Genomic DNA, 27,456 nt, shown 5'->3' on the forward strand with positions numbered 1-27,456 from the left:
TTTAAGATACCTGGGAACTGGGGGACTTTTTAGGAAACAAAGAACCTGAGAACAATGCGTGTGTTTTCCGTTGACTTGAAAGGGTTTCATGTCACATGACAGGAAACTCGCACAGCACATAATTTGCACACAAAATGCCAATTCAAGGACGTAAATTTCAAAGAAAAATGGCATGCTTGACGTTAAATGTTTGTTACATCACCACAGCGGTGTGTTAGTGGCCATTTTGGTGCCTGTGTATGTGTGTGTTCCAATCCAGATCAATAGAGATATTGCCTATAAGCCTCAAAGAGCTGACCTTATGCGGGTTCATTTAAAGTTTAATGACATTCAAACCCCTCTTTACATTCAAACCCCTCCAGAGCTGAGCGAGAGAATGGAATACATATAAGCAAACAACAACGTTTAGTGTTTCTCTGTAGTGTTTATAAACTAGAATAGAGTGCAGATCTCCGCCTACGCGTATCTACACAAAATTCAGGAACTTGTCTTTGCTCGAAGGACTGCATAATTTATTTTCATCACAAAATGTGGCTCATAATATAATTATACCTGTACAGCTATGGACATTCACACTTTATACTGCTCACCCAGCTGTGCGCCCATAAACACAGCTCAGTCCACCGTAATGGCAGCCACATCAAATAACTTACATTGATAAGAAGTGATACAGCTAATACATGGTTACATTGCAACATCAGCGCACAGCAAATCCTCCATTTTGGACAGAGGGAGACTACCTCTGATTGGCTGTTATGGTTCTGATTAACATTCTCATGTTGTCCCATTGGCGTAAGGAGGCACTTTTTTCCCAAAAGCACCAGATGTCGACTCTTGCCTTCAATACGCTTTGGCCACACCACCATTCCTTCACTCTCACTCGTCCACTCACTCACTACGCTAGCCGCTAGCTTACCGTTAGCCAATTAGCCTGCACACTGCAGCTAAAACACGACTGGTGCCTCAAGACTTATCAAGACTGCTCTTCATCACAACTGCTTACGAAACATTCTGTCCTTAACTTGCAAGCCACAGTAAGTAGCTTTGCAACCATTATATCTGTGTAATAAAATGTTGTTGAGCATACAGTATGTGCACAGAAAATGATAGACTGATTGGTCTGGTAGATTAGCTGCAGACAGACAGATACACACACTCACACTGACATGCACTCACTCACACGCACGCACGCACACACACACACACACACACACACACACACACACACACACACACACGACCGAGCACGTGAACCCCTCTGGGATAATAATGATGGTACAGGTTCAGAGAGACTTCAGGGTCAAGTTGCCCTTCAGGACAGCCCAGTTTACCCCCTCCTAACCTTAACCATTTGTGGGGACAACTCAGAACAGTAAATGGAGAAAAAGCCAGCACTCCAAATGTCCTTTCACGGGTTTTAATAGTTCCTCAAACCGGGCAGCAGCAACGAATGTTTCAGCCAAAGGCCTTCCTCAGCATTGTGAACAGTCAGGGCAACTTCATGGACAGCATGCTAAGCTGCTTGCTTTGGCTACACCAGGGATTTTCAAAGTCTGAGACTGTGGGCCTCCCCTTAGACAAAGCTAGGAAAAAGCTGCCCCCCCCCCTTCTTAGTTTACTTGCTTAGTTCCATTCAATTCCTGGATGCCATTGCTATATGATTATTTTAGTTGACCCCATAGACACTCAACAATTGAGCCAAGATAGTCTGATATTGCTGTTTGACATACTTCAGGCTACATCAAGGCATTATTTGTTTCTGACTCTGGGAAAGTGTAAAATCCCCCCAAACTACTGTATCTCTGAACTATCCAATGTGATCTCCTTTTGATCAATCTAATAGCTTATGTAATATTTTTCACTTCCATTCACTGAGCCTCCCCTGAAACTGTTTGGTGCCTCCCATTTTGAAAACCTCTGGGCTATACCATTGACTGTTAAGACCAGTGGTCCCCAACCACCGGGCCGCAACGCATTTGGTACCGGGCCGCGAGCCTGTGTGTGGTAGTTGAAACATAGTTTCAAGTTGACGTTTATTTATGTTTGTAGTTAAAACAAAAACATAAATACTGTATAGCCTACATACAGTACAACACAAAAGGCTGTTATTTACCCTTTGTCGCCACCTGGTGAGTAAATATATATGTAACTAAAACCATTAAAATTGACAACCGGTCCGCAACTTTTTTTTCCATGTATCTACCGGTCCTTGGCACAAAAAAGGTTGGGAACCCCTGGTCTAGACCAGTAAATTTAATTTATTGTGCTTTACTGCCCTCATGTGGACACCAGTTGTATTACACTGACAAACTACTAGAAAGTTCAGACCATAAGTGTCAATGCGACTAGGGATTCTGCAACATACCTGTATGCTATCATACTTTAGCCTGGGTAAACCCAGCCTCCACGTGACCTCTATGTGCTATCAGTCACGAAGAAACTTTTCATATTTGATTAAAATACAATTGTTTCTTATATTTCATCACAATCTGTGTGTCAAGGTTAGCCTAGAGGGGTGGGAGGTGTGTTTGAGTTTTGTTTCCATTGGACCTGCGATATAATGTGAAAAACTGAAATTAAAAGACCTTGATCAAAAAAAAGGTTAGCCTAGTGATGAGAGAGTCAATTGTTGAACCTGCTACCATGGGTCCGAGTCATTGCATGGTAAAGACTCCCAAAAAATTAACACATTATTAATGAATCCATCCAAGTTTTAGAAGGAAGTAAAGGAAACTATCTCCTCCCTTTTGCTTGTTAGGAAATATATTTATAATTTTTTCTTTCTCGTACTTAATGTGCTGCTGCTGTCTCCATCAAAGCCTTGCTCTCACTAGAACTAATTAGTTAGATAAAAGAAGCAAATAAGCAAATGTGTTTATTTTTCTCCACTGACGAGGCATCTTTGGCGTTTCCTCTTTTCCAGCCTATATCCATTCTAACCAGATCATGGGCTGGGGGGAGAAGGCCATAGAGATCCGCTCGGTGGAGACGGGCCACCTGGACGGAGTCTTCATGCACAAGAGAGCTCAGAGACTCAAGTTCCTCTGTGAGCGCAACGACAAGGTGAGACACACTGCAGGCCTCCAACTCTATTCTTTTAGCCTCTCTTGTTCTTATTTCATACTTTTAACCTTGCTCTCCCTCAAATCTTGCATTGTTCTGTCTCCAAGTTGAGTTAAGTCAAGTTACTGTAAGTCAACTTTAGAGCCAGGTCTGAGTCTTGAGTCCAGAGTTATTTTGGCTCAGACTTGAGTTGGTTTCGACTTTCTGTCTGCCAGCTTGTCTGATCTCTCCGTGGATTCAGTTGATTGACTGAGTGCACAATATTCTCAATATTGACAATATTGATATTGGAATGCAATCAAAAAATATTTCTGCCAGTGAAATCCTGTGGTCTTGATGGAGACTTGACTTGCTCTGGTCTTGGTTTTTACTCAGACTCCACTAAAATTGTATCTTGATTATAGCACTGCCAATCTGGGAACCCAGTCTATTTTGGCATGGAAATAGACTCTGGGACAGCCGGACCTTTTTTTAGGCTTCCTGTACAGTGCAAATCTTCCGCCCGGGACTTACGCCTCCGTGCAGTGTTGCTCTGTTGTTGTACTGGCGAATAGAAGAGTTCTGGTCCTGAACGCTAGTGAATATATCAGAATTTGGACATTTAGCCTTCAAAATAAAAGCGATGCAATGTATGTTTTTAAAAGGGACCAGTGCGCAGAAGTGGAAGTCCTGGGCGATGATCCGCGCTGTACCAAAGTCTATTTCCTTGCCAAAATAGACTCTGGGTTCCCAGATTGTAGCACCGCTAGGGAGACACATGTAAGCAGCACGTGTAGGCCAGAGCAATCTAGTAAGAGAGTGGCTTCAGCGGGGGTCCAAAATGTGGATCCAGGAAGGGGGCTCTTGCTACGTTTTAATGCATAAAATAAAGCTGATAATATACAACTAGATTATTTAAATGTCTGACCCTTTCAAAGTACATCCCAAATGGTCCATTCTGCTGCAACTCGACAGCGCTCCTTAATCCAGAACCTTACTTCCCAAAAGTTCCTTTTTGCCAAAAGTTTGCAATGTAAAAAACGAGTCCATTGGAGTGAATGGAGATGTCTCTTTGTATCTCTTTGTATCTATGTATTCACATACACAGCAGCAGTAAGGTGGGAATGGAACTCATAGAGAGGCAAAGTGGAACGTCACTTCCTGCTTCAGCACTGTACCAGAGATTTTCATCCGCCATTTATTTTCCCATAGACATTTCATAAAATGCTTATAAAATAGTTGTACTTCGTCGAACCAAACGGTTCAGCTAACGCTATAATCGGGAGAGACCATAGAACATTTCACTCGGACCAAAACTTAAAAAACAACATCGACAAAATATTTTCTTTAAACCCGCATTTTTTTAACGTTTTGGTCCCAGTGAAATGTTATGCGATCTCTCCTGTGCTACAGCCTCTCTCCTGTGCTACAGCCTCTCTCCTGTGCTACAGCCTGACGAAGACCCAGTGAGGTTGAAACGCGTTGCGTTTTTCTTGCCCGTGTCTCCTATTTTTTGAAGTTGTACATTGTATTGTAAACCTGTGCAGGTTACCTGTGTACCAACACTTCTGCATTAAACCTGTGCAGGTTACCTGTGTACCAACACTTCAGTCAGTCAATTAAATTCTTCTCTAAAAAGAAACCAAGAAGCTCCTTTTTCCACTATTGATCGCTCCTGTTTCGAAATATATCTGTACCGTTTGGTTTGAAACCAGTAAAACTATCTTTATACGCATTTTACGAAATGTGTATGGGAAAATAAATGGCGGATGAAAATCTCTGCTACAGTGCTGAAGCAGGAAGTAGGCGGTCACTTTTTTTTTTTTTATGTACCGGTATTTTATTTATAGCATTTTTGAGTTTAACACAACAAAATCAGACAGAAGACAAGACAAGGAAAACAAAAAAACAAACAACAACAAGACAACTGCCATATCAAAAAAGTGCTCATATGCATATCAGTCCATAGAGTAGTGCAAAGTCCAGTTTGTCCACAGATTTGTTGAAGACCAGAGAATGAGTCAGTCCACAGAACCAAAAATCCATGCAGAGTCGAGGAAAGTCCAGAGACCGGGTAGGAAAGTTCAGATTAAATCCCAGCAGTTCAACTTTCAGTACAAAACAGAGCAAAATTAAGCCACAGGTTGACTCCTCCTCTCATTTTTAACATGTTCATTAAATGGTCCCCATATTCTGAGAAACTTATGGTGAGTGTTGGACAGAGTATCCCGAATTTCTTCAAGATATAGACAGGACACCATGTCATTTAACCACTTCTTGAAACAAGGAGGGGAAACTGATTTCCACTCTCTCAGAATAACCCTTTTTGCTATGACCATACCGAACATGAGGGCTTGTTGTAAGGCTCGAGGAAGAGTCAAAGAGTGTTCAGAGCAACCCAGTATCAGTAGGCGGGCACTTTGCCTCTCTATTGGAATGCACTCTTGCCCAGAGCCATATAGATAAAAACTAAAAATAGGTTATCATTTGACAGCTTTTATAGGTACGACGGATCGGTGGAAAATGCTGAACAAAGCGTTCCTTAAAACTGACCTGTACCTATCAAAAACACACTGAAAAATGCATATTAAAACATTTAAAAGTTTGATTCCAAACAGAGATATCCACGTTTTGTAAAATGTGATGCTTGCTTTTACAGAATAATAGCATGAAAATAAAATCCACAACTGACTATTATTGATTTTGTTAACTTTTACTTAGCTTTTATCCTTTGTTTTCCTCATTTATTGAGAAATGAACATCAGGTAACAATTTATTTTGTAGCATTTTGAACTGAAGCCTATGAACACATTCTCTGTCGTCCAGGTGTTCTTTGCATCGGTGCGTTCGGGTGGCAGCAGCCAGGTCTTCTTCATGACCCTCAACAGGAACTCTATGATGAACTGGTGATGGCTCCTCCCACTTTCCGCTCTGCCTCGCTCTCCCATTGGCTGGCCCCGGTGATCCCATCTCAGCCCGAGGTTCATCTCGCACCAATCAAACGAACTGCCGGACTGGGAGGCCCGGACGTGAACTCTTGACACTGGAGAGACTAAAAACGCTGTAGAAAATGTCAAAGATATTGTAGTGAAAAAACAACACAACAACAAAGACCTGATCTAAACGAAGAGACATGTTGCCCTGGATACTGTTGGGTCATGCAGAAGCCATCGCTAACTCAACTGCAAACTGGGTGCCACTGGCTTTCCAAATACTCTCTTCCTCTGTCTGTCTGTCTTTCTGTCTGTATCTCTGTCTCCCACTTTGTCTGTCTCTGCCTCCTTTCTCTCCAGAAGGACCAGTGCATTCAAGGGTTCAACAACTGTAGAACCACTGTAGAAGTACGCTATACCCCCCGCCTCCCTCTGTCTCTCCCCTCCCCTCTGCTGTCATAGGCGGTCTCACGGTAACGGTATGCAAAGATGGCCGCCCGTGTCCCTTTAAAAATGAAATATCACCGCTCCATCCTGTCTTCCTGTCTTTTGTCCTCGTTCCCCCTCTCCTCTTCTCCTCCCCCCTGCCCACGTCGTCCGACCTCAGTCTCCCTGTCTTCACTCTTAAGTCTTTAAACTCCGAAGGTGCTGCATCAGATATACTGTAATATTAAATGAACAATGAGAGCATCGTTCTGTTCATTAGCTATGTGGGTTTTAATTCTGTTATTTTTACCCTGTGTAACAGTTTGGAGTCAGTCGGTTTCCGAAGCTTGACGAAATGTACAGCACATCTGTGTTTCTGAATCAGGATATTATGTGAGTGAGTGAGTGCGTGCGTGCGTGAGTGAGTGAGTGCATGTGTGTTTATGACTCGATATTGAAATGACAGGTGATTCACTCCAAGAGTCCCGTTTAAATCAAGTAGGAATCACAATGGGACGTTGACATGAAAGAAAATGAACTGAGCAAATCTCTTTCTGTGTGTGAACTAGACTTAACGCGATAAATGCAACATTGGGTGCGTTTACATGCAGATTTGTTATTCGGATATTATCCTATAGATACTGTTTATGAGTCGGTGGATCTAAACACCAAACGTTATCACAAAGCCAATCAAAGTATCTTTTGATTGTTGCAGTGTTTCCATTTGGTTAAAATGGAAATACTCTGAATATTCTGTTTATTCATGAATACAGGGATATTGTTAGTATGGGATATGAAGATGCATTGAAACAGCTTATCCTGAATACAACCTGAACAAGGATAGGTATCCAGAATACTCTGTGCATGAAAAAGCCCTCATTGTTCAAAGCTCTCTCTACGTGTCCTATTGATGCTCCTCCCTGATGGATTCTTCTGATTTTGGCTCCTAACTGTTTGTACGGTGCCTAGCATGATGTAAGCAAAACCCAAACAGAGGCCCACAGGTTATTCCTGTCATTTATAATTAATATTATTATATGCATTACATTTTCCATGTGTTATGATTTAATTTGAACACATTGACGATATGTCTCTCTGCAATGGAGATGTACATTAATGACTTTAAGCCAAGTTAACTTGATTTATTCTTTGAAAGGAGTAATCGAATATGTTATGATAAAACGTTGCCATTTCTTTTTTAATGTGTTATTTAGTACTGATCTATCATTAATGCATACTGTATTAAGTTTGTAACACTGTATTAAGGGCAGGCCAGTCCTTGCATAATGGCGCCTCATTCCATGTTCGAGAGCCATGTGATGCAGATCTGTCTTTTGCTCTGGTGGATACAGAGTTAAGATCATCCTCTCCAATGACACAATGACCATGTGAATTGAGGCTTTCCTTTATTTCTCTTTCTATTAACGGATTAAAAGTAAGGCATTTTTCTGTAGCATTGCCAAGGCCGCCGCAGTGATCGTTTCACACGTGCATCGTTAGGTGTTTCTGTGCAGCTGTACTGTGCGTTAGGTTTACTGATCTAGTCTCTGTTAGGGGGAGCAGGCTAACGTTTTAGCAATAACGAGCTGAGCTGAAGAAACCATGTCTTCCCTGTGTGTGTGCGTGCATGTGTCTGTGTGTATGTGCAACAAGCAAGATTGTTTTTGTGTTCATGTGTGTATAAGGGGAGGTATCCCTATATTTGTCCATCATGGCGTTCAGCCTTCCTATTGGAAAGGCTGACGGTCATTACACTGAGGACTCTCCTTTCAAAGATGGAACCACTGTATTCTTTATTATTTGTTTTGTTTTATTTTGAAAGAGCATTACTAATGTCCTGATTTGTTTTATTTTGAAAGAGCATTACTAATGTCCTGATTTGGGGTTTCTTTGTTTTGTAAAAGAGATGCTGTAAGAGAGAAATAAATTAAACTAGAACATTAAGTTTTCTTGCTGGAGTCACACCTATTTTGTGTGTGCGTGTGTGTGTGTGTGTGTGTGCATGCGGGCGTGCGTGCGAGAGTCTATTCTGCAAGCGTGCATTTTTGCATCATCTGAGATATCACCGACCCTCAGACTTTGTCCCTCCCAGAAGTATATCATTAACCCTAATTGTGTGTGTGTGTGTGTGTGTGTGTGTGTGTGTGTGTGTGTGTGTGTGTGTGTGTGTGTGTGTGTGTGTGTGTGTGTGTGTGTGTGTGTGTGTGTGTGTGTGTGTGGGACAGAGTTAAGTGCTGCCCAGATGTCACAAAGAACACCACTTTCAATCTGAGCAGCAACATGTACCTAATTAATATGGTTATTGGTCTATTGGCCAGATATACAGTATTCAATGCCATATCATACTAAAATGTATCATTATTTACCATGTATCAGTATATAGCGTCACAGAGAAAATTCAGAAACCAGTCTTTCCACCCCAAATAGACTCTACACTGTCAGTTTTCTCATGGTTTTTAATTCCTTCCCACAGGAGTAATGTGTGTCTGTGTTAGAAGGAAGAAAAGAATAACTGTTTTATGCATACAAAATGTGCTGTCAGCAGGTATGTCCGTGTCTGTGTGTGTAGATCAGAGTGTGGGCACAGCATGTTGATCACACTGGCTTTCATTGATCATTACCTTCGGCTGAGCAAGGGTTGACACTCTGGACCATCATGGAGTCAGGGAAGGTAAGGCGATTCTTCACAAACACATTCTTTACAAAACAAGGAACATATTTGACCAATTTCATACAAAACAATGTGAGTCCTCTTTTTGCAACCACATGGTTTTTCTTGGGTTTTACATGTTGGCACAACAATGTTGTGACATGAGGCTTTATGCTCTCAGAGGGCTGCATACTGTACTGCAGAGAAATGAACAGCTTCTTATGCAGAAAGGTTTGGTTCTTTATTCACAAACAGTGATTTATTTCTTTTATGTTTGCATTTAAGGTAATAAATGTCATACATTTTGATTCACTCAAATCAAATACAAGTCAAATTAAATTATTTTTTATGTAATAAGGTTGTCAGAAATAATGTACAAAGCAGTGATGAAACTCACTTGACTGTGGGAGTCCGTCCATTAGTATAGATGACATTTTTTCTGACAGGAATTGTCAGATTGTAATAATATTGTGTTTCTTTGACATACAGTATGAATTTCTAGCACTGCAGAACCTGTGTGTGTGCGTGCGTGCGTGCATGTGTCTGTGTGAGCCCGCACATCTCTACATGCATCTGTGTTTGTGTCTGTATTTGTCTGTATTTTTGTGTTTTTGTATATTGATTGGACACAAAATGTTTTATCTTTTTGTGTCAATAAAATAACTAACTACTGTGTGTACATTGTGTGTACATTTGTGTGAATGTTTGCTCACTTATGTGCTTGCTGGTGTGTGTGTGTGTGTGTGTGTGTGTGTGTGTGTGTGTGTGTGTGTGTGTGTGTGTGTGTGTGTGTGTGTGTGTGTGTGTGTGTGTGTGTGTGTGTGTGTGTGCGTGCGTGCGTGCGTGTGCGTGTGTGTCCATGCGTTCATGTGTGTCTTCATCATATTGATTAGCCTTCCCTCTGGCAGCAGCTAACAGGTACTCTGGCCCTGGCTGTGTGCACGGCAGCTCTGGGGTCCCTGCAGTATGGTTACAGTTTGGGAGTCATCAACGCACCCCAGAAGGTAGGCGCTTCTTATTGGTCCACCTCAGAAGGTAGGTGCTTCTTATTGGTCCACCTCAGAAGGTAGGCGCTTCTTATTAGTCGCATGAGTCTGTCCAACACATTTTTTTGAGTCTCCCCTACAGTAGCAAAAGGGTGTGGCCTATCAAGACCAAAACCTCACTCCATCACAACAGTTTTTCCTATGGCAGTCAAACTCATAAATACTCCCCTCGACTTTCTGCAGACACTCACACACACACACACACACACACACACACACACACACACACACACACACACACACACACACACACACACACACACACACACACACACACACACACACACACATTTATATACAGTATATGATCTTTCATTCCCTTTCATTTATCATTTTGTAAATTTTTATATTTTATATACATTCATATTTTCAGTGTTTCAGTGTTCTGACTACTATAGCATTGCTTATGCTTTTTGCCCACTGTCTATTGCTAGTGTAGTGTCTGTATATTGCACTGGATGCCACTTTACTTTTTGCTGCTTTTGTTCGTCTCCTATTTGCACACCAAGCTAAATTATTTGTGCATATGTACCGCCAAAAATAAATCTGAATCTGAATATTGCGTTGAAATGAGTTTAGTTCAGGTAGACAATGGACTTAATTCATTACAATCCACGACAGAGAATGTTTGCTGCCTAATATATAATTACTGTAATCATTAATCTAGTTACTGTAAATGCATGGTACTGTATATCAAATAGGAAACAATGAAGACTTGTTCCCAATTAGCCTTTCAATTAGGGGCAGGAGGATCACAGACTCCCAGCAATCAATATTAGATAATATATACCAAAGATCAAATTTACTGTTAGTTAAACATATTTCCATTGTTCTACAATTGAAGTATATACATTTTGTCAATGTCAATGATCATCTAAAAAGATGCAAAGTGTTACCTGTTTTACAGCAAAATGTATGGATAATTAATCATAAATACACAAGCCATTTGTAAAAGAGATTCCCACAGAATCCATGATGTGCATGCATGTGTGTGCACATTCTGTGTGTGTGTGTGTGTGTGTGTGTGTGTGTGTGTGTGTGTGTGTGTGTGTGTGTGTGTGTGTGTGTGTGTGTGTGTGTGTGTGTGTGTGTGTGTGTGTGTGTCTTTTCATGTCTCTGTCTCTGCACACAGTCACAAAAATCAACAAACATCCCCATGTCATACATAGGTCATTGAAAGGCACTATGGGCGATCACTGGGGGTGTGGTCAGACAAGGCTGCCGTCCTATCAGAGAACAGCACAGAGGAGGAGGCGGGTGCACACCCTGCCGTGGTCATGTATTGGTCGTTGTCGGTGGCAATCTTCTCCATCGGCGGCGTGTTCTCCTCCTTCCTGGTGGGATTTGTGGGAGACCTGAGAGGGAGGTGAGGAAGAAACAAGAAGTGAGAAGCCATCTTTTTAGGATCAATATGCAATACTGCCACTAGGGGTGTCAGAGCTATAAATGATCAATATGCAATACTGCCACGGTGTAGCTCCGCCCCTACTGCCACAGTGTAGCTCCGCCCCTGCTGCCACGGTGTCAGAGCGATAAATGCCCTGATCCATCATGTGCCTCTATCTCCCTCTGTCATCTGTCTCTCCCTCCCTCCCTCCCTGCAGGGTGAAGGGGATGTTAGTGGTCAACGTCCTGGCTATAGCTGCTGGACTGCTGATGGGGTTGTGTAAGATGTGGAAACCTCACCTCATGGTCATCTCAGGCCGCGCTGTCATGGGCTTCTACTGTGGTACAGTAAAACACATGTTAATACCCTCAGTTCATATTCACATCCAGGGTCCAAACTTAGCTTTTTTGTTCACCAGCCAAATGACTAGTGAATGGTGGCTGATGAGTGAAGCGAATATTCCAGGCACTTGCATAATTTACCAGCTTTTGGTGGCTGGTGTTAATTTTGGACCCTGTTCATATCATTGAACATTGTAATCATAATGTACATGGGATGCACTATGAGACAAACTGCCCTTGATGTAGAGACACTATTATGGCTTTATAAAACACAACGTAAAATAACTTCCCATACACACATGTATGCCTTCTACAAGTTGCAGAAGGCTTATTAACTTTAAAATGAAAATCTGTAGTAGAGTATAAAATCAAATATATGTACAACAAATATTTTGATTTTGTTTTTTAGATGATATAAAATTATGTGTGCACATAGCGATACTATTATACTCTAAAGCAGTGGTACTCAACCTTGCACTACTCAGGAGCCACACTGACAAACAAAAGCTTTGCAAAAGCCACAATCCAAAAAAAGTCCCTTTCCTCCCATTATTTTATTAGATTTTTTATTTATTTATTTTAAGTAGGACTTAAAAGAGCCACAATTACCCATAAAGGAGCTGCATGTGGCTCTAGAGCCTCGGGTTAGGGTTAGTATCACTGCTCTAAAGGTAAACACACATAGGTGTGCAGAGACGTTGGTTACAGTCATACAATTATAGTGTGTGTATTATAAAGTGTACAAAATAGGAGTGCTTCCCTAATATTAAGCTGCACCCACTTTTGCACAACCCCAGTTAGCCTAGCAATAAGGGGGTCATAACTCTCACCTGTGCAATAAGGGGGTCATAACTCTCACCTGTGCCGTGTTTCTCACTGACAGAGCAGGGCCTGTTTTGCATGCTGAATGTACACTAACAGGCAATGTACACCAGATGTGTTACTGCTGTGTTGCAGATCCGGTAAAACTGCCAGATCGACTCTCGCCTATGTTAATAGATGGGCAATGCATGCAGTACAGAAAGATGACGCACCTGTTCTATTTTTGTCGGAACCCACATGTGTCTGACAGAGTAGACATGAGTGTGGGTCTGTTCGCAGCTGTACTGGAGCTGTACCGCATCTGTTCCGGACAGGGGCGTAGGCAGAAATTCAATTATGGGTGGGCCTGGATAAAATTGGGTGGGCCTGGATAAAATTGGTGGGGCAATTGCATGACGAAATTTTGCGCGCAAAGCGTGCAAAATTCCTAGATGTCATGAAGTCGTCATGCATTAGACTCTGGAGATGATGTGCCCTGCGTTTTTAACCTACAAAACCATTAGCTAGCAAGGCAGCAGCAAGTTTGCCTCTAGAAAACAAACTTTTTTTTTTTCTTCTTTTTTTTTTGGGTGGGTCAGGGCAAGAAGTGGGTGGGCCTGTGCCTACCCAGGCCCACCCGTAGAAACGCCCCTGGTTCCGGAGCTGGTGGACATTAGCCTTTAGAGTCAGCTAGCCCATGCTGTGTCTGTGTGTGTGTTTCAGGACTGACCTCGGGCCTGGTGCCTATGTACATTGGAGAGATTGCTCCCAAGGCGTACAGAGGGGCTCTGGGTACATTACACCAGCTGGCTATAGTCATTGGCATCCTAGTCAGCCAGGTGAGGTGCACACCCAAACACGCACGCACACATGCACGCACGCACACAGATGGATGTGACATGTATCTTATCTAAATATCATTCAAAACAGCAGCATCTATACATTGATATAATGCAATGAGGACCCGCAATCAAAAGCTTAAACCAATGGAATATGAGTGAGGGAAATAGGCAGTTTTATTTGATAGGAGGGGCCACGGGACTGTAAAAAAAAGAGAGATGTTTTTATTGGTTTCAAATATACATTTAGCCCTTCTGAGGGCACCATGCAACATGCTGTTCTCTGTGTGTGCAGGTGATAGGCTTGGACTTCCTGCTTGGTAATGACGATATGTGGCCCTTGTTGCTGGGTTTGTCTGGGGCTCCAGCGGTGTTACAGTCCCTGCTGCTGCCCCTGTGTCCTGAGAGCCCGCGATACCTCTACATCAAACTGGGCCAGGAGCAGGCCGCCCGCAAGAGTAACACACACACACACACACACACACACACACACACACACACACACACACACACACACACACACACACACACACACACACACACACACACAGTCTCCTACACTGTCTCTAGCACACATGAGTTTATACACACACACACACACACACACACACACACACACACACACACACACACACACACACACACACACACACACACACACACACACACACACACACACAACACACACACACACACACACACACACACACACACACACTCTCTCTCTCTCTCTCTCTCTCTCTCTCACACACACACTCTGCGTCCTATCCTCCACCCCCCTGTGTTTTGCTGTGCAGGTCTGTGTCGCCTGAAGGGGGAGTACGACCCCACTCCTGATCTGGAAGAGATGAGGAGAGAGAAGGAGGAGGCGGAGAAGGAGGACAAGATCTCCATCCTTTCTTTGGTAGGTCCCTATGGTAGGACCCTATCATAGAGGGTCAGATATTCAAATGCAAATGTGATGATTGTCCAGTGTTACATTGCTTAATATTCAATATTCAAGCATGCAACTGATTGTAGCAGAAACATTTGGGTAACTTCAAACTTAAAATATAATCCATATATGCTTATTTTAATCCAAGCAATCATTTTGTAGGCGTCACTTTTTTCTATTTCTTTAATGATGGATATCTTACTTTGGAATAAATACTTTTGCCTGAGCCACCAGAACACTGCAATTACACTAGAATTGCTCTGGTGCTGAGCAATCTTTACCCATGCAGCTTAGGGTAGCATTCCTCCTCGGGGTGGGCAGAGGCACCCTGTCAATGGGCCAAGTTAATCAGTAATAATCATATTATAACATCTTTAATCATTACTTAATTAGGTAATAATGACTATAGTAGCTGTAGCTTAGAGGGTATCTGTGTGTTAGCCAAGGGGTTTGTAAAAGCTGAGTGACAGGAAAGATAGGGGAGAGAGAATACATTCACACACACACACACACACACACACACACACACACACACACACACACACACACACACACACACACACACACACACACATCATCATCATCATCATCATCATCATCATCGCAAGTACATGCTAGCTGTGAGTTTTTGCCCTGTTCCACAATATCCACTTTACTGTAGCCTACATTGGGTTTGTCTTATCTCCTAGATCCGCTCCTCTGTCTACAGACAGCAGTTGTTTGTGGCGCTCATGATGCACCTCTCCCAGCAATTATCTGGCATCAATGCTGTGAGTGTCAATTGTGTTTTCTATCTCTCATTCAGTTGCTTTCAATTCAGTTCAAATCCAGATGTTTTATGGCAGGATAAGATGACATACAGCTAAGATGATGCTCAGAGAATAAGTGCACATTAGCAAGACTAAAAGACAACTGATGAGTGTTTTTATGAGCAACTGAGGTTTGTGTTGCTCTGCAGCTGTACAGCTGTATTCACTTTGCTGTCAAGAATCACAAAATGTAATCAGCCATAGGGAATTTGACTATCTATCACTTTATAAGCAGAGCACATTAGTTTGTGTGTTAATGGCAACTTCTCAAAATCAATGTTTGTTTTGGTCCCTAAGATCTTTTATTACTCCACGGCTATCTTCACCCGGGCTGGTGTCAGTCAACCAGTGTATGCCACCATAGGAGTAGGAGTCATCAACACCATCTTCACTCTGGTGTCTGTGAGTAGCTACACACACATGCCCCAGATACAATCAGACATGCACAATCAGATGCACACACAAACACAGACACATAAACACACATTTACACACCACAAAAGTATACACACACACACACACACACACACACGCACACACACACACACACAGACACACAGACACGCAGACACACACACACACACACACACACACACACACACACACACACACACACACACACACGACACACACACACACGGCCTTACACACGGGCTTACAGATGAACTGTGTGTTCCAGGTTGCTCTGGTGGACAAGGCTGGAAGGCGTACTCTGGTCCTGGCTGGTCAGGCAGGGATGTGCTGCTGTGCCATCGCCATGACAGTGGGCCTCAAACTTCAGGTACAGTCAGCCTTCACAGCCACTGTCTCCAATGTCTGTCAACCAATAAACCGGAACATCCCCCCACTAATAGGAATGCACCAGTTCATGCAAATCTGTGGTCTTTATTGCCATAGTAATTTTTTCTTTTTTTACGTGTAAATTGGAAGGAGGCGGGCACTTCAAGTGTGGTCACCCAGGGCCACACACTGTATTAATCCGGGCCTGACTGTATGTCACTTTATTTGATTTTTTTATAAATAATTATAATGAATAACTCATGATCCACTATCACTACAAGAGTCAGCCATTGATATCCTGCAATTTAAACATCTGAAACAATTCCATGTTCAACTACAGGGGGATAAGAACAAATAGCATTGATGCATGATGCTGATTTTAAGCATCCAGGAAACCATCCTGATAGGAAACCATCCTGATAGGAAACCATCCTGATAGGAGATTGTGTCTCTTGACTCTTCCCTCCAGAATGAGTACACATGGATGAGCTACGTCAGCATGTCGGCGATCTTCCTGTTCGTGTCTTTCTTTGAGATCGGCCCTGGTCCTATTCCGTGGTTCATCGTGGCTGAGCTGTTCAGCCAGGGACCTCGGCCGGCGGCCATCGCTTTAGCTGGCTGCTGCAACTGGACCAGCAACTTCATCATAGGCATGACCTTCCCATACATAGAGGTAGGGAGGAAGGACACACATACATGTACAGTAAGCTTGTGCAAGCCCATGTACACACAGACACACACAAAAACACACACAATGTCTGTCCTGACCTGCAGTGTTTTCTTTCTTTTTCCCAGGATTGGTTGGGGAGCTATGTGTTCATCCTGTTTGCTGGGTTGCTTTTGGCCTTCACAGTGTTTACTTACCTTCGGGTCCCTGAGACCAAGGGCAAAACCTTTGAGGAGATCGCTGCTGTCTTCCAGAAGGGGAGGAAAAAGTTGCCACTGAGTCCCAAAGACGATACTGAACTGGAGCAACTCAAAACAACCACGGATGCTTGAAACGTGTGTGTGTGTGTGTGTGTGTGTGTGTGTGTGTGTGTGTGTGTGTGTGTGCGTGTGTGTGTGTTTGTATTATTACAATTATGACAGCCAGTTTCAGTTCAACATTAGGAGCTTTTGAAGAGGTGAGGACACATTCCACCTTGAACAAAGACCATTGAAGGTTAAAGGAGTACTTAGCCGAAAAACAATGCAGATTTATTTCGCACATGATGTCACACATATTATCCCAAAGTGATGTACAGTCACTGGTTCCCAACTTAACACAATAACTGTCAAACTGAATGTCTGCAAAACTGTTTACAGTTCAGTTTTAGGATACTAGGCATCTCGCACGCTCCGTGCGCTCGATTCCTAGGGCCGCCCGCTGTGCCGGCTCGCCAAGCTGGCCCTGCACCTCGGCGAGCTGCGCGGCCTCACCTGCCCTATTGGTGCGCGCAGGTGTGTGAGTGTTGCTCACAAAATGTTATTGCCCTTAAGTTTACATGCGCACGGGTGTGTGTGTGTATGTGTGTGTGTGTGTGTGTGCCCCCTTATGACATCACTAATGACATCATCAGTCTTATGACATCAATGATGACATCATCAGTGTGTGTGTGTGTGTGTGTGTGCGCGCCCGCTTCTGACATCACTGATGACATCATCAGTGTGTGTGTGTGTGTGTGCCCCCTTATGACATCACTGATGACATCATCAGTCTTATGACATGCCTCCGTGTGTGTGTGTGTGTGTGTGTGTGTGTGTGTGTGTGTGTGTGTGTGTGTGTGTGTGTGTGTGTATGTGTGTGGGTGTGTGTGTGGGTGTGTGTGTGGGTGTGCACCTCACCTGACTGACTAGGGTGTGTGTGTGTGTGTGTGTGTGTGTGTGTGTGTGACATCACTTACAAACAAACATTGCCCACATTGCCAAATATGTGCGAGATCATGTGTAAAATAAATCTGCATTGTTTGCAGTGAAGTTCTCCTTTACGTTTAAGGTTAAGATTACAGTCAGCAAAACGTCCAGGTAAAGTGGGGTTATAGGCATTGTATTAGTTAACTTATATTTAAGGTTAAGGTTATGGAATGAACTAAATGAATTAACAATGAATGATGTCAGTGAAATGTTTTCATAATTGTAGTGATATCAACCTAATGGTGTTGCTACCCAGGCAATCCTACACAACATTATGGAGGCTTTTAACACTGAACACCATCACGTTTTAGATATCTGGAGTTTTGGTTACATGTCATTGGGCCATATTTTGGCTTGATGACCCGGAAAGATACTGTAAAAGCTTTTATTGCAGTATTGACAGTGAGCCAACTACCTAACTAACTAACTGGAGGAATTGATTACAGTATGGGAGCCACTTGAAATGAATGGAATATTTCTGTTTGCACAACCCTAAAAAAGAAAACAAAAACAAAAACAAAACACACAACACTATTCCTATAATAACCTAAGCTATAAGAACTTAAAGTATGTGTAATAGTGACCATAATGTACCCAATGGCATATTAAATTATTCCTACTACAGTATAAGATTTTCTGGGGTATGTTTTTGTTGTAGTAGCTGCATGATATTTAAATTTTCTGTAATACTGTATTTGCATAATATGCTTCTAAAATTTTGATACAATATTGGATTGCTATAGTTCTTTTTCATAAGGGAAGAATTGACACAAACTATGCATCAGACAAATTTAAATAAAATTATAAAAGCTATTAAAAAGGGAAACAATTGAGAAGCATTGATGTTTTTATTGCGCTAATATGTGGTTACTGAGAGTGGACTCTTTAGTGGCCTTCATTCCTTCATCACAACCCTGTCTGGCCAGTGAATTAGATTCACTCAACGCCCCATCCAGAAGTGCAGAGAGCAGCCAGATGGCAGTGAATGTTGAACCCATACCAGAGGAAATTAAGTAGGGTTACAGACAGGTCTATTTACCCAAAGACTCCCAGTAACGGCAATGTTAAAATTGATATTTTCTGTACCTTTATATGTGTTCGCAACTTTTTTGTATTCTGATAGCATGTACGACATCATTCTTAACACACATTTTGTACTGTAATAGCGCACGACTGCCAAATTGTTGGAGTCTATTCAGACTGAATGTCATTGGGGGAGTCGTTCCTCGGCTCCAACAGATGAATTGGCCTAAAGCTAATTCATGCTTAGTTTAGTTTAGTTTAGTTTATTTATTTAGCACACATTAAAACAGTGCAAGGAGGGAATGAAGCCCACAGGGCTTGTACGGAGTTCCACCCCTATCAACAATCATAATTGTACAATCATAATCATATAAAAAATAATCATATAAAAAAAAATACAAAGTTACAATAGGCTAACAGAAAATTAGTCTATTGACATCCCCAGGCTAACAATGACTTATGCAGATAAATAAGGAGACAAGGTACAAAGCAGAGCGTAGCAGATGGAGGAATAAGGAGACAATATACACAGATCGGAGAAGGGCACACAAAAGAAGGCAAAAGAAAAACAAGGAACGTGACAATGGCAAGGGCAGAGAGGGAGTTGGATTGATGGTTGGATGGTTCATGTATGGATAAGATGCTTTTTAAGATGCTTTTTAAAGAGTGAATGAGAAGCTATGGATCGGAGTTGGAGACTATTCACTCCAGAGCATGGGGCCTCTATAAGAAATGTTGTGTTGATGACTTGATGTTCGGGTGAAAGGTAAATAGAGGTTATTATTGCTGTGCCTTGTGTGATATGAATGTATGTCTGAAGTGAATGTAAAGAAATTTCGAAAAGTGTCGGGAAGATCTTGCTTTCTGTAAGTAAACTTGTGGATGAATAAGCATGTTTGAAGAATATTAAGTTTATGAATAGGTACTAAAGAATATATTTTTTAAAGTGGAGTAGATGGAGCATGTCTGTTGGAATGTGAGATGATTCTTAGGAACCTTTTCTGAATAATATACAGTTTGTTGAGATAGGTGGGAAATGTAGCAGCCCAGACAATGTTACAGTAATTTAGGTAGGGAAACAGAAAACTATAATACAGAGTTAGATGGGCTGAAGGATGTATTAAGGGGGTGACTTTTCTTATAATGCCCAGCATCTTCGTAGACCTTTTGCACACAAGGTTAATGTGGTTAGACCAATTGAGTCTGTCATCCACAATAACTCCCAGGAATTTAGTAGAATTGACTTGTAAAATTTCAGATCCAGTGATGAATATTTTCGCGGACTCTTTAGGGTAGGACTTATTTCTGTTGCAAAAGATCATGAAGTTGCATTTATTTACATTAAGTGTTCATTTGTTGAGTTGAAACCATTTGGAGAAAGTAGATAATTCATCATTCACACAGCCAACCAGATGACTGAAGTTATTATGAGTTGCAATAAGGTTGGTGTCATCAGCAAATAATACAGGTAGAAGATGTTCACAAGACATGGTTAAATCATTTATATAAATCAAAGATAATAAAGGACCCAGGATGGATCCTTGGGGAACCCCATGCATAATTCTGGATTTAGTAGAAGAATATCCATTAAGCGACACAAATTGTTCTCTGTTATTTGTTATTTAAATAGTTTTTAAACCAGTTCAGGGCAGTATCCTCCACTCCATACTTGTTAAGCTTTGAAATCAAGGTAGCGTGATTGACAGTATCAAAGGCTTTACTAAGGTCTAAAAAGACACCAAGGGCAAACTTATTTTTGTCCAGGGCTGTTGAAATTATATTTGTTAACTGAAGTAATGCATTATTCTATTATTAGAATTAAGAAATTCTAATAATATTTCAAGAGCAGTAGCTTAATAATTCTGTACCAATTTACTTAAAATAAATGTAGCCATTTTATACCCATTGCTGGTTGTACAACACAATAATCCCATTTGGGATTATTTCAAATTTATTGATCTGAGCTGTTGAGTCTGCTGGTGCATTTAATTTGTGCAGTGTAAAACCAAGTGGTTGGAAATTGTAATTACTTGACCATGTATAGAAAAATTAACTATACCATATTTTTTTTAAGGTTTTAGGATTTGTTGTTTATATTACACAATAATTGTTGCAAACACATACAAACTAAATAAAACTAAATTGAAATGGAAATACAAATTGAAAGCTGAATACAAATTTCCCAAATAACCCTGATCATCATGATAGATGATCGTGTGCTACAGTACATTACTGATCATCATGATAGATGATGGTGTGCTACAGTAAATATATATATATATGCTATCTATATCTGTTGTATAAAATTGAAGTTCCATTGATTGGCATTTCATAATCAATAAGCTATAATTATAATTGCATACACATAATTAATGGTATGACTTATTAGTGACATCTCACACATACAGATTCACCCCAGTGGCATTGTGGATTTCTCTCCTTTTGCTGAAACCTTGGACAGTGTATCATGTTCCATAACAATTGATAACAGTCTCCCAGTCAGACTGCAGCAGCGCACATACATTCCTCTCCTTCCTCCTCTCTGCCTTTCCTCTTTCCCTGAGTATAAAGCATATGTCAAATTTTGACATCGCCACTGAATATTTCGGACTCTGTAGGCTATGACATACCAAAATGTGTACATTGAGAATTCAGTCCTTTGGCAATGCAGTTTGCCAAAGTAATGTATGGTTTTAAATATACTTTATAAGACACTTCCTGGACTCTTGGTTTCATTCAATTTGGTTTATATAAGCTGTTATAATTATTATTTAGTGGATGAGGAGTGGTGAAATTCCATTCTACAACAATATCTATATATCTATAATATCTAGCTATATATATATATCTATCTATATCTATATCTATCTGTCCTCCATATCTATACGAGGGATCAGCCAAGCAGCATTTTGGTAAACAAACCGTGTCACTGGGTGGCAACGGCAATGGAACCCTATGGAGCCCAAGTGGCGCGAGGCGTGAGTGTCTGCTCTAGCCATCTACTAGCCGCCTAACTCTGTTTACATTTTAAAAACTGCGACAGTTCACACAACTTGACATGCATATATTATACATCAAACTCTTGAGCTACTTCTGCTCTCACTCAGAATGTCAAAATATAAGCGATGTGATGTATAGTTTTTGAGATAGTAACGTTTGGCACAACTCATACTATTAACACACACATTATATATATATATATATATATATATATATATATATATATATATATATATATATATATATATATATATACAGTATATATATATATATATATATATATATATATATATATATATATATATATATATATATATATATATATATATATATACATATATACATACATACATACATACATACATACATACATACATACATACAGCTGAGAAAAGCCCTGTGCACAGCAGTGCTCTCTGCTCCTGGGTGCTATAGCTGGTGCAGGGTGAATCACAAAAGTAAAAAAGAAGTTCTCCAGCGCACACCAGGGTAGGAATACATACATACATAGGCCTACATACTACATAGGGTGAATGGAGGTTGTAAGGAAGTTTGTGTGCTTGCCTTGTGTGAAGTTTGCTGGATCTTAGGTAAGGGCTCACGGGCAGTGATCGATTAGAACCACAGAGATGTCTTTCAAGCTTTAATGAAGTATCACAGGCAGAAAGTAAGGCAGAAGCAACATACAGAGCTTACATATTGCAGAAAGGGAAACAGGACCATACATATCATAGCAGAACAACACCTTTATCCCCCCCCCCCCCCACATTCGAGGTATGACATCATTGGTGATGTCACAACGTCCGGGGAGGTATGACATCATCGATGACCTCACAAAGTCACGTCTGTCCCAAGGGAAACTCTGACATCACCGATGACCTCACAAGGTGAACTCTGACATCATCACCGATGGTGACATCATCATTGCCTCGTGGGCTCCTTGGTTGGTGGGCGTCAATTGCCCCAAGAACAGGCCTGATGGTGGGCCATTATGGAGCACTTTTTGCCTTGTGGAAGCTTTCTTGCCATCAATTAAAAAAAATAGCTCAACACATGATACATTTCTGTAATAGTCAAGATGTTACCTAACCTTCTGAGGTGGAATGAAGGTTACATTATATTCCAAGGAGGCGTGGCATCCTCTTTTGTGTGAACTGACCCAAAATCCCTTTTTTCTGTAACGTTTCGTATTATGGGACAAAATGTTTCGTATTATGGGATAGATGCCTTATGATGAATTTAGGCTAGTAAAAGGATTTATGGATTTACTGCACAATTTAATTCATACTTTGATATAATCTGACATGCACATCTTACTTTTCCTATTCATCTTTATAAATTAAGACTCCATGTTAATTTAAACTGTTTTATTTAATGTTTAAAACTCTGTAAACAATTCAAACAACAATCGGCCTGCCCTGACTGTCACAACAACCCCCTTAGTTGTTGAGTTAACAGTAGGTTAGGTTTAGGATCATTAAGTTGAGGGTTAGGGTTAGGATGATTAAGTTGAGGGTTGGGGTTAGATTTAGGATGATTAAGTTGAGGGGTGGGGTTAGGGTTAGGATGATTAAGTTGAGGGGTTGGGTTGGGATGGTTAAGTTGAGGGTTGGGGTTAGGGTTAGAATGATTAAGTTGAGGGGTGGGGTTTGGCTTAGGATGATTAAGTTGAGGGTTGGGGTTAGGATGAGTATGTTGACGGTTGGGGTTAGGGTTAGGATGATTAAGTTGAGAGTTGGGGTTAGGTTTAGGATGATTAAGTTGAGGGGTGGGGTTATGGTTAGGATGGTTAAGTTGAGGGTTAGGGTTAGGATGATTAAGTTGGGGGTGGGGTTAGGGTTAGGATGATTAAGTTGGGGGGTGGGGTTAGGGTTAGGATGATTAAGTTGAGGCATTGGGTTAGGATGGTTAAGTTGAGGGTTGGGGTTAGGGTTAGAATGATTAAGTTGAGGGGTGGGGTTTGGGTTAGGATGATTAAGTTGAGGGTTAGGGTTTGGATGAGTATGTTGACCATTGGGGTTAGGGTTAGGATGATTAAGTTGAGAGTTGGGGTTAGGTTTAGGATGATTAAGTTGAGTGGTGGGGTTATGGTTAGGATGATTAAGTTGAGGGTTAGGGTTAGGATGAGTATGTTGATGGCTGGGGTTAGGGTTAGGATGCTTAAGTTGAGGGTTGGGGCTGGGGTGATTAAGTTGAGGTTTGGGGTTAGGATGATGAAGTTGAGGGTTGGGGTTAGGATGATGAAGTTGAGGGTTGGGGTTAGGATGATTAAGTTGAGGGTTGGGGTTAGGGTTAGGATGATTAAGTTGAGGGTTGGGGTTAAGGTTAGGATGATTAAGTTGAAGGTCAGGCTGGGATGATTATGTTTAGGGTTGGGGTTAGGGTTAGGATGATTCAGTTGAGTCTATTAATATTAACCAATTGAAGTGGTCAGTTTTTTTGCCTGCCTATTTGTTGGTAACCACTAATCTATTCTAGAGAATAAACAATGGTTCTCTATTGCAAGGTTGATAATTTTGTTCATTAGCAAAGCCTTTTAGCACTGTCCCATAACACCAAAACATACTGTCCCATAATACGAAACCGTGTTTCGTATTATGGGACAAAATTAAAACAACCTAATTCCAAAAATAAAACTGTTTTGTTTTGTTTTTGTTTTGTTTTTGGTTGCAAACATGCATCATATTCATGTTCCATCAAAAGTTTGTGCAATATATTAGCTATGAGAATTTGATGACCTTATGATGAAAACTAGCTAAAGCTTATGTGATTTTCCTCACCTCATGGCCTGCAGGGTCAACCTCCTGTTTGAAGCTTGCCCCGCCCACATATGTGTGATGTCACACCAATGAGGGCATGCGATTTTGATTGTGTAGTTTCACAGGTAGGGCTCAGAAAAAAACTTTTATTTTCACTCATCAGGCAAGAAAATATAGCCTCTATAGCTTATATTAAGTGTCCCATAATACGTTATGTCCCATAATACCTCCATCCACCCTACATACATACATACATACATACATACATACATTACATACATACATACATACATACACTGGGACGCTGCAGCACCGTGCCATATAATGCGATGTGACGCCACGGCGCCAGTGTGTGGTACTCAAAAAAATGTTTTAAGGTTGGCAGGTCTGTCTTATTGTTTATTTAACCTTTATTTAACCAGTTAAAAGCTTGAGATCAAAGAACTCTTTTTCGAGCAACACCTGGCCAAAAATGGCAGCATAAAAACAAGAAACAAAAAAACAAAAAACAGACCAATAAAAATACACAGATGGACAGTGAACACAAAAGTAGGGAGGGAAATAAAATGGAGCAAGCAGTAGCTAAATTGGGGGGGGGGGGGGGGGGGGGGTTATAGGGGATGCTGTTGGGGGGAGGGTCAAGTTGGATTAGCAATTACACACTCCCAAATCAGCTGTTCAAAAGTCTGTGAGTTGTGCTTTAAAAACGTGCACTGTTACAAGCGACTGAAGCTTCAGAGTTTTTTAAAGTCCATTCCAGGAAGAGGGCGCAGAAAATGTGAAGGCCCTCTTCCCAAACTCAGTGCGAGTTCTGGGGACCGTGGCGGTTAGATAGTCCTGAGAACGCAGGCTATAAGATACATTCGATGTGGGGGTCAGATGTGAACAGAGATATAAGGGTAACAGACCAATGAAAGCGTTATAGATAAAGATGTACCAGTGGAAGAGTCTACGAGCAGACAGGGACAGCCAACCTACCTTCTCATAATGTATGATGAGTAAAAGAGCTACAGACTGTAATGAATCTAAGGGCACCATGACAAGTAGCATCCAGCATGTGCAAAGAAGTAGAACAGGCATTCCTATACAATACATCACCATAATCAGGCACTGGCAAAAAAGTAGCAGCGACAAGCCTCTTTTTAGTATAAAAGGAAAAACATGACTTGTTTCTAAAATAGAATCCCAACCTTACTTTCAACTTCTTAGCCAGGTTTTCAATGTGCGGTTTAAAAGACAAGTCATTATCAAGAATAAAACCAAGGTACTTAAAAGTAGAAATTATCTCAATAGCGACTCCTTGAGTCGTAAGTACAGCAGAAGGGCAATGGGTTTTAACTTTAGATTTAGTAAAGATCATCATTTTTGTTTTACCTACATTTAGGACAAGTCGTAGTTGCAGAAGTTTGATTTCTATTTCTTTAAAAGCAGCTTGCAAATACTCCACAGCCTTTGACAAGGTACCCGCACAACAATAAATGACAGTGTCATCGGCGTAGTAATGAAAACTAGCATCATGAACATTTTTACCTAAATCATTGATATAAATTGTGAACAACAAAGGGCCTAAGACAGAGCCTTGTGGCACCCCCTTGTGTGACATTTTTTACCAAGCTTTCGACCAGAGTGGCGCTGTTGAGCGCTGTGACGGCTGGGAGCTCTAACCCGGAAAAAATAATATCACCAGCACAGACTTTGGATGAAAAGAGGCATTTTATGAGCAGCATCAAGCTTTCTAACCCTGCCGCCGAGAAGCAATTAACCCTTCTTCTCAAGGAGGTGGCTTTGAAATGTTTCTGTGACATGTAATGTGCAAGTTGACGGAATAATTCCAGTGTGCAATAACTGCAATTTGACACGTACTGTACATTCTACTTTATTTTACTTATTCTACTTTACTCTACTTTATTTTAGTTTACTCTATTGCATTTTACTGCATTTACTTTATTGTATTGACTGTTTACGTTTACGGAGATACTGTGTGATACTGTGTTATGCTATGTGTGTTATGTGGATATTCATGCCTGAGTGCGAGCAGCTGTAACTTGTCCCAATTTCCCCCCGGGGATCATTAAAGTCTTTCTGATTCTGATTCTGATTCTAAATACGTGCATATCGCTGATTTGGACAGCTTGGGAGCAGGGTAGACAATGAAGTCATACCCGGAAGAGTCATAGCGGGGCTAGGTGTTGTGGGAGTTTCTGGAAATTACGTTCAGACATTGTTGGGAGAAGCTTTTGGGCTCTCTCAAACATGTGAGTAGTAGAGTTGTAGAAGAATGGCAAGTGGGTGGTTATTTTATTTTATTTTATTTTATTTTATTTTATTTTATTTTATTTTATTTTATTTTATTTTATTTTATTTTATTTTATTTTATTTTATTTTATTTTATTTTATTTTATTTTATTTTATTTTATTTTATTTTATTTTATTTTATTTTATTTTATTTTATTTTATTATTTTATTTTATTTCCAGTAGTTGGCGGTAATGGATCACTTTGGATGCCAACCGCCGTTAAACATAATGTAGAAGAAGAAGGGTTTCTTCCGGTGCGTCATGCGGGCGTGGGCGTGGTTTCACCCTGCCCTACGGGTTGCGATATTTCTCCCAGGATGGCGAAGGTATGACCCGCCCATCTCTGCCTCTGATTGGCGCAGGATAGCCAAGCGAATATGATTGGATCACTAGATTGGATCAACAACGTTTGACACTAGGCCAATCAGAGGCAGAGAAGGGCGGGTCATGCCTACGCCATCCTGGGAAAGAAATATCGCGCCCTGTTCCTCTGTGTA

General features: G+C 41.1%; 2 protein-coding genes across 2 annotated transcripts in view; both read left to right on the forward strand.

Annotated features, from left to right (window-relative positions):
* The window catches only part of LOC310773156 (TRAF2 and NCK-interacting protein kinase-like), a 175,727-nt gene extending 167,422 nt beyond the window's left edge, over positions 1 to 8,305 (forward strand). The window contains exons 33-34 of the mRNA XM_083633066.1: positions 2,924 to 3,063; positions 5,869 to 8,305. Coding sequence (XP_083489192.1) covers positions 2,924 to 3,063; positions 5,869 to 5,952 — 224 coding nt within the window. The 3' untranslated portion in view covers positions 5,953 to 8,305. The remainder of the gene's footprint in view (positions 1 to 2,923; positions 3,064 to 5,868) is intronic.
* Positions 8,306 to 9,057: 752 nt separating this feature from the next.
* slc2a2 (solute carrier family 2 member 2) lies at positions 9,058 to 16,987 on the forward strand (the record flags this gene model as incomplete). The annotated part of the gene is made up of 12 exons (XM_083632826.1): positions 9,058 to 9,072; positions 9,960 to 10,055; positions 11,267 to 11,463; positions 11,702 to 11,826; positions 13,350 to 13,465; positions 13,761 to 13,923; positions 14,263 to 14,369; positions 15,089 to 15,169; positions 15,506 to 15,610; positions 15,888 to 15,989; positions 16,458 to 16,661; positions 16,784 to 16,987. 12 exons carry the CDS (start codon positions 9,058 to 9,060, stop codon positions 16,985 to 16,987), a joined length of 1,515 nt encoding a protein of 504 aa, XP_083488952.1.
* Between the last annotated feature and the right edge of the window lie 10,469 nt (positions 16,988 to 27,456).

This window comes from Poromitra crassiceps (assembly GCF_964638095.1).
Source record: "Poromitra crassiceps genome assembly, chromosome: 3".
Taxonomy (NCBI): domain Eukaryota; kingdom Metazoa; phylum Chordata; class Actinopteri; order Beryciformes; family Melamphaidae; genus Poromitra; species Poromitra crassiceps.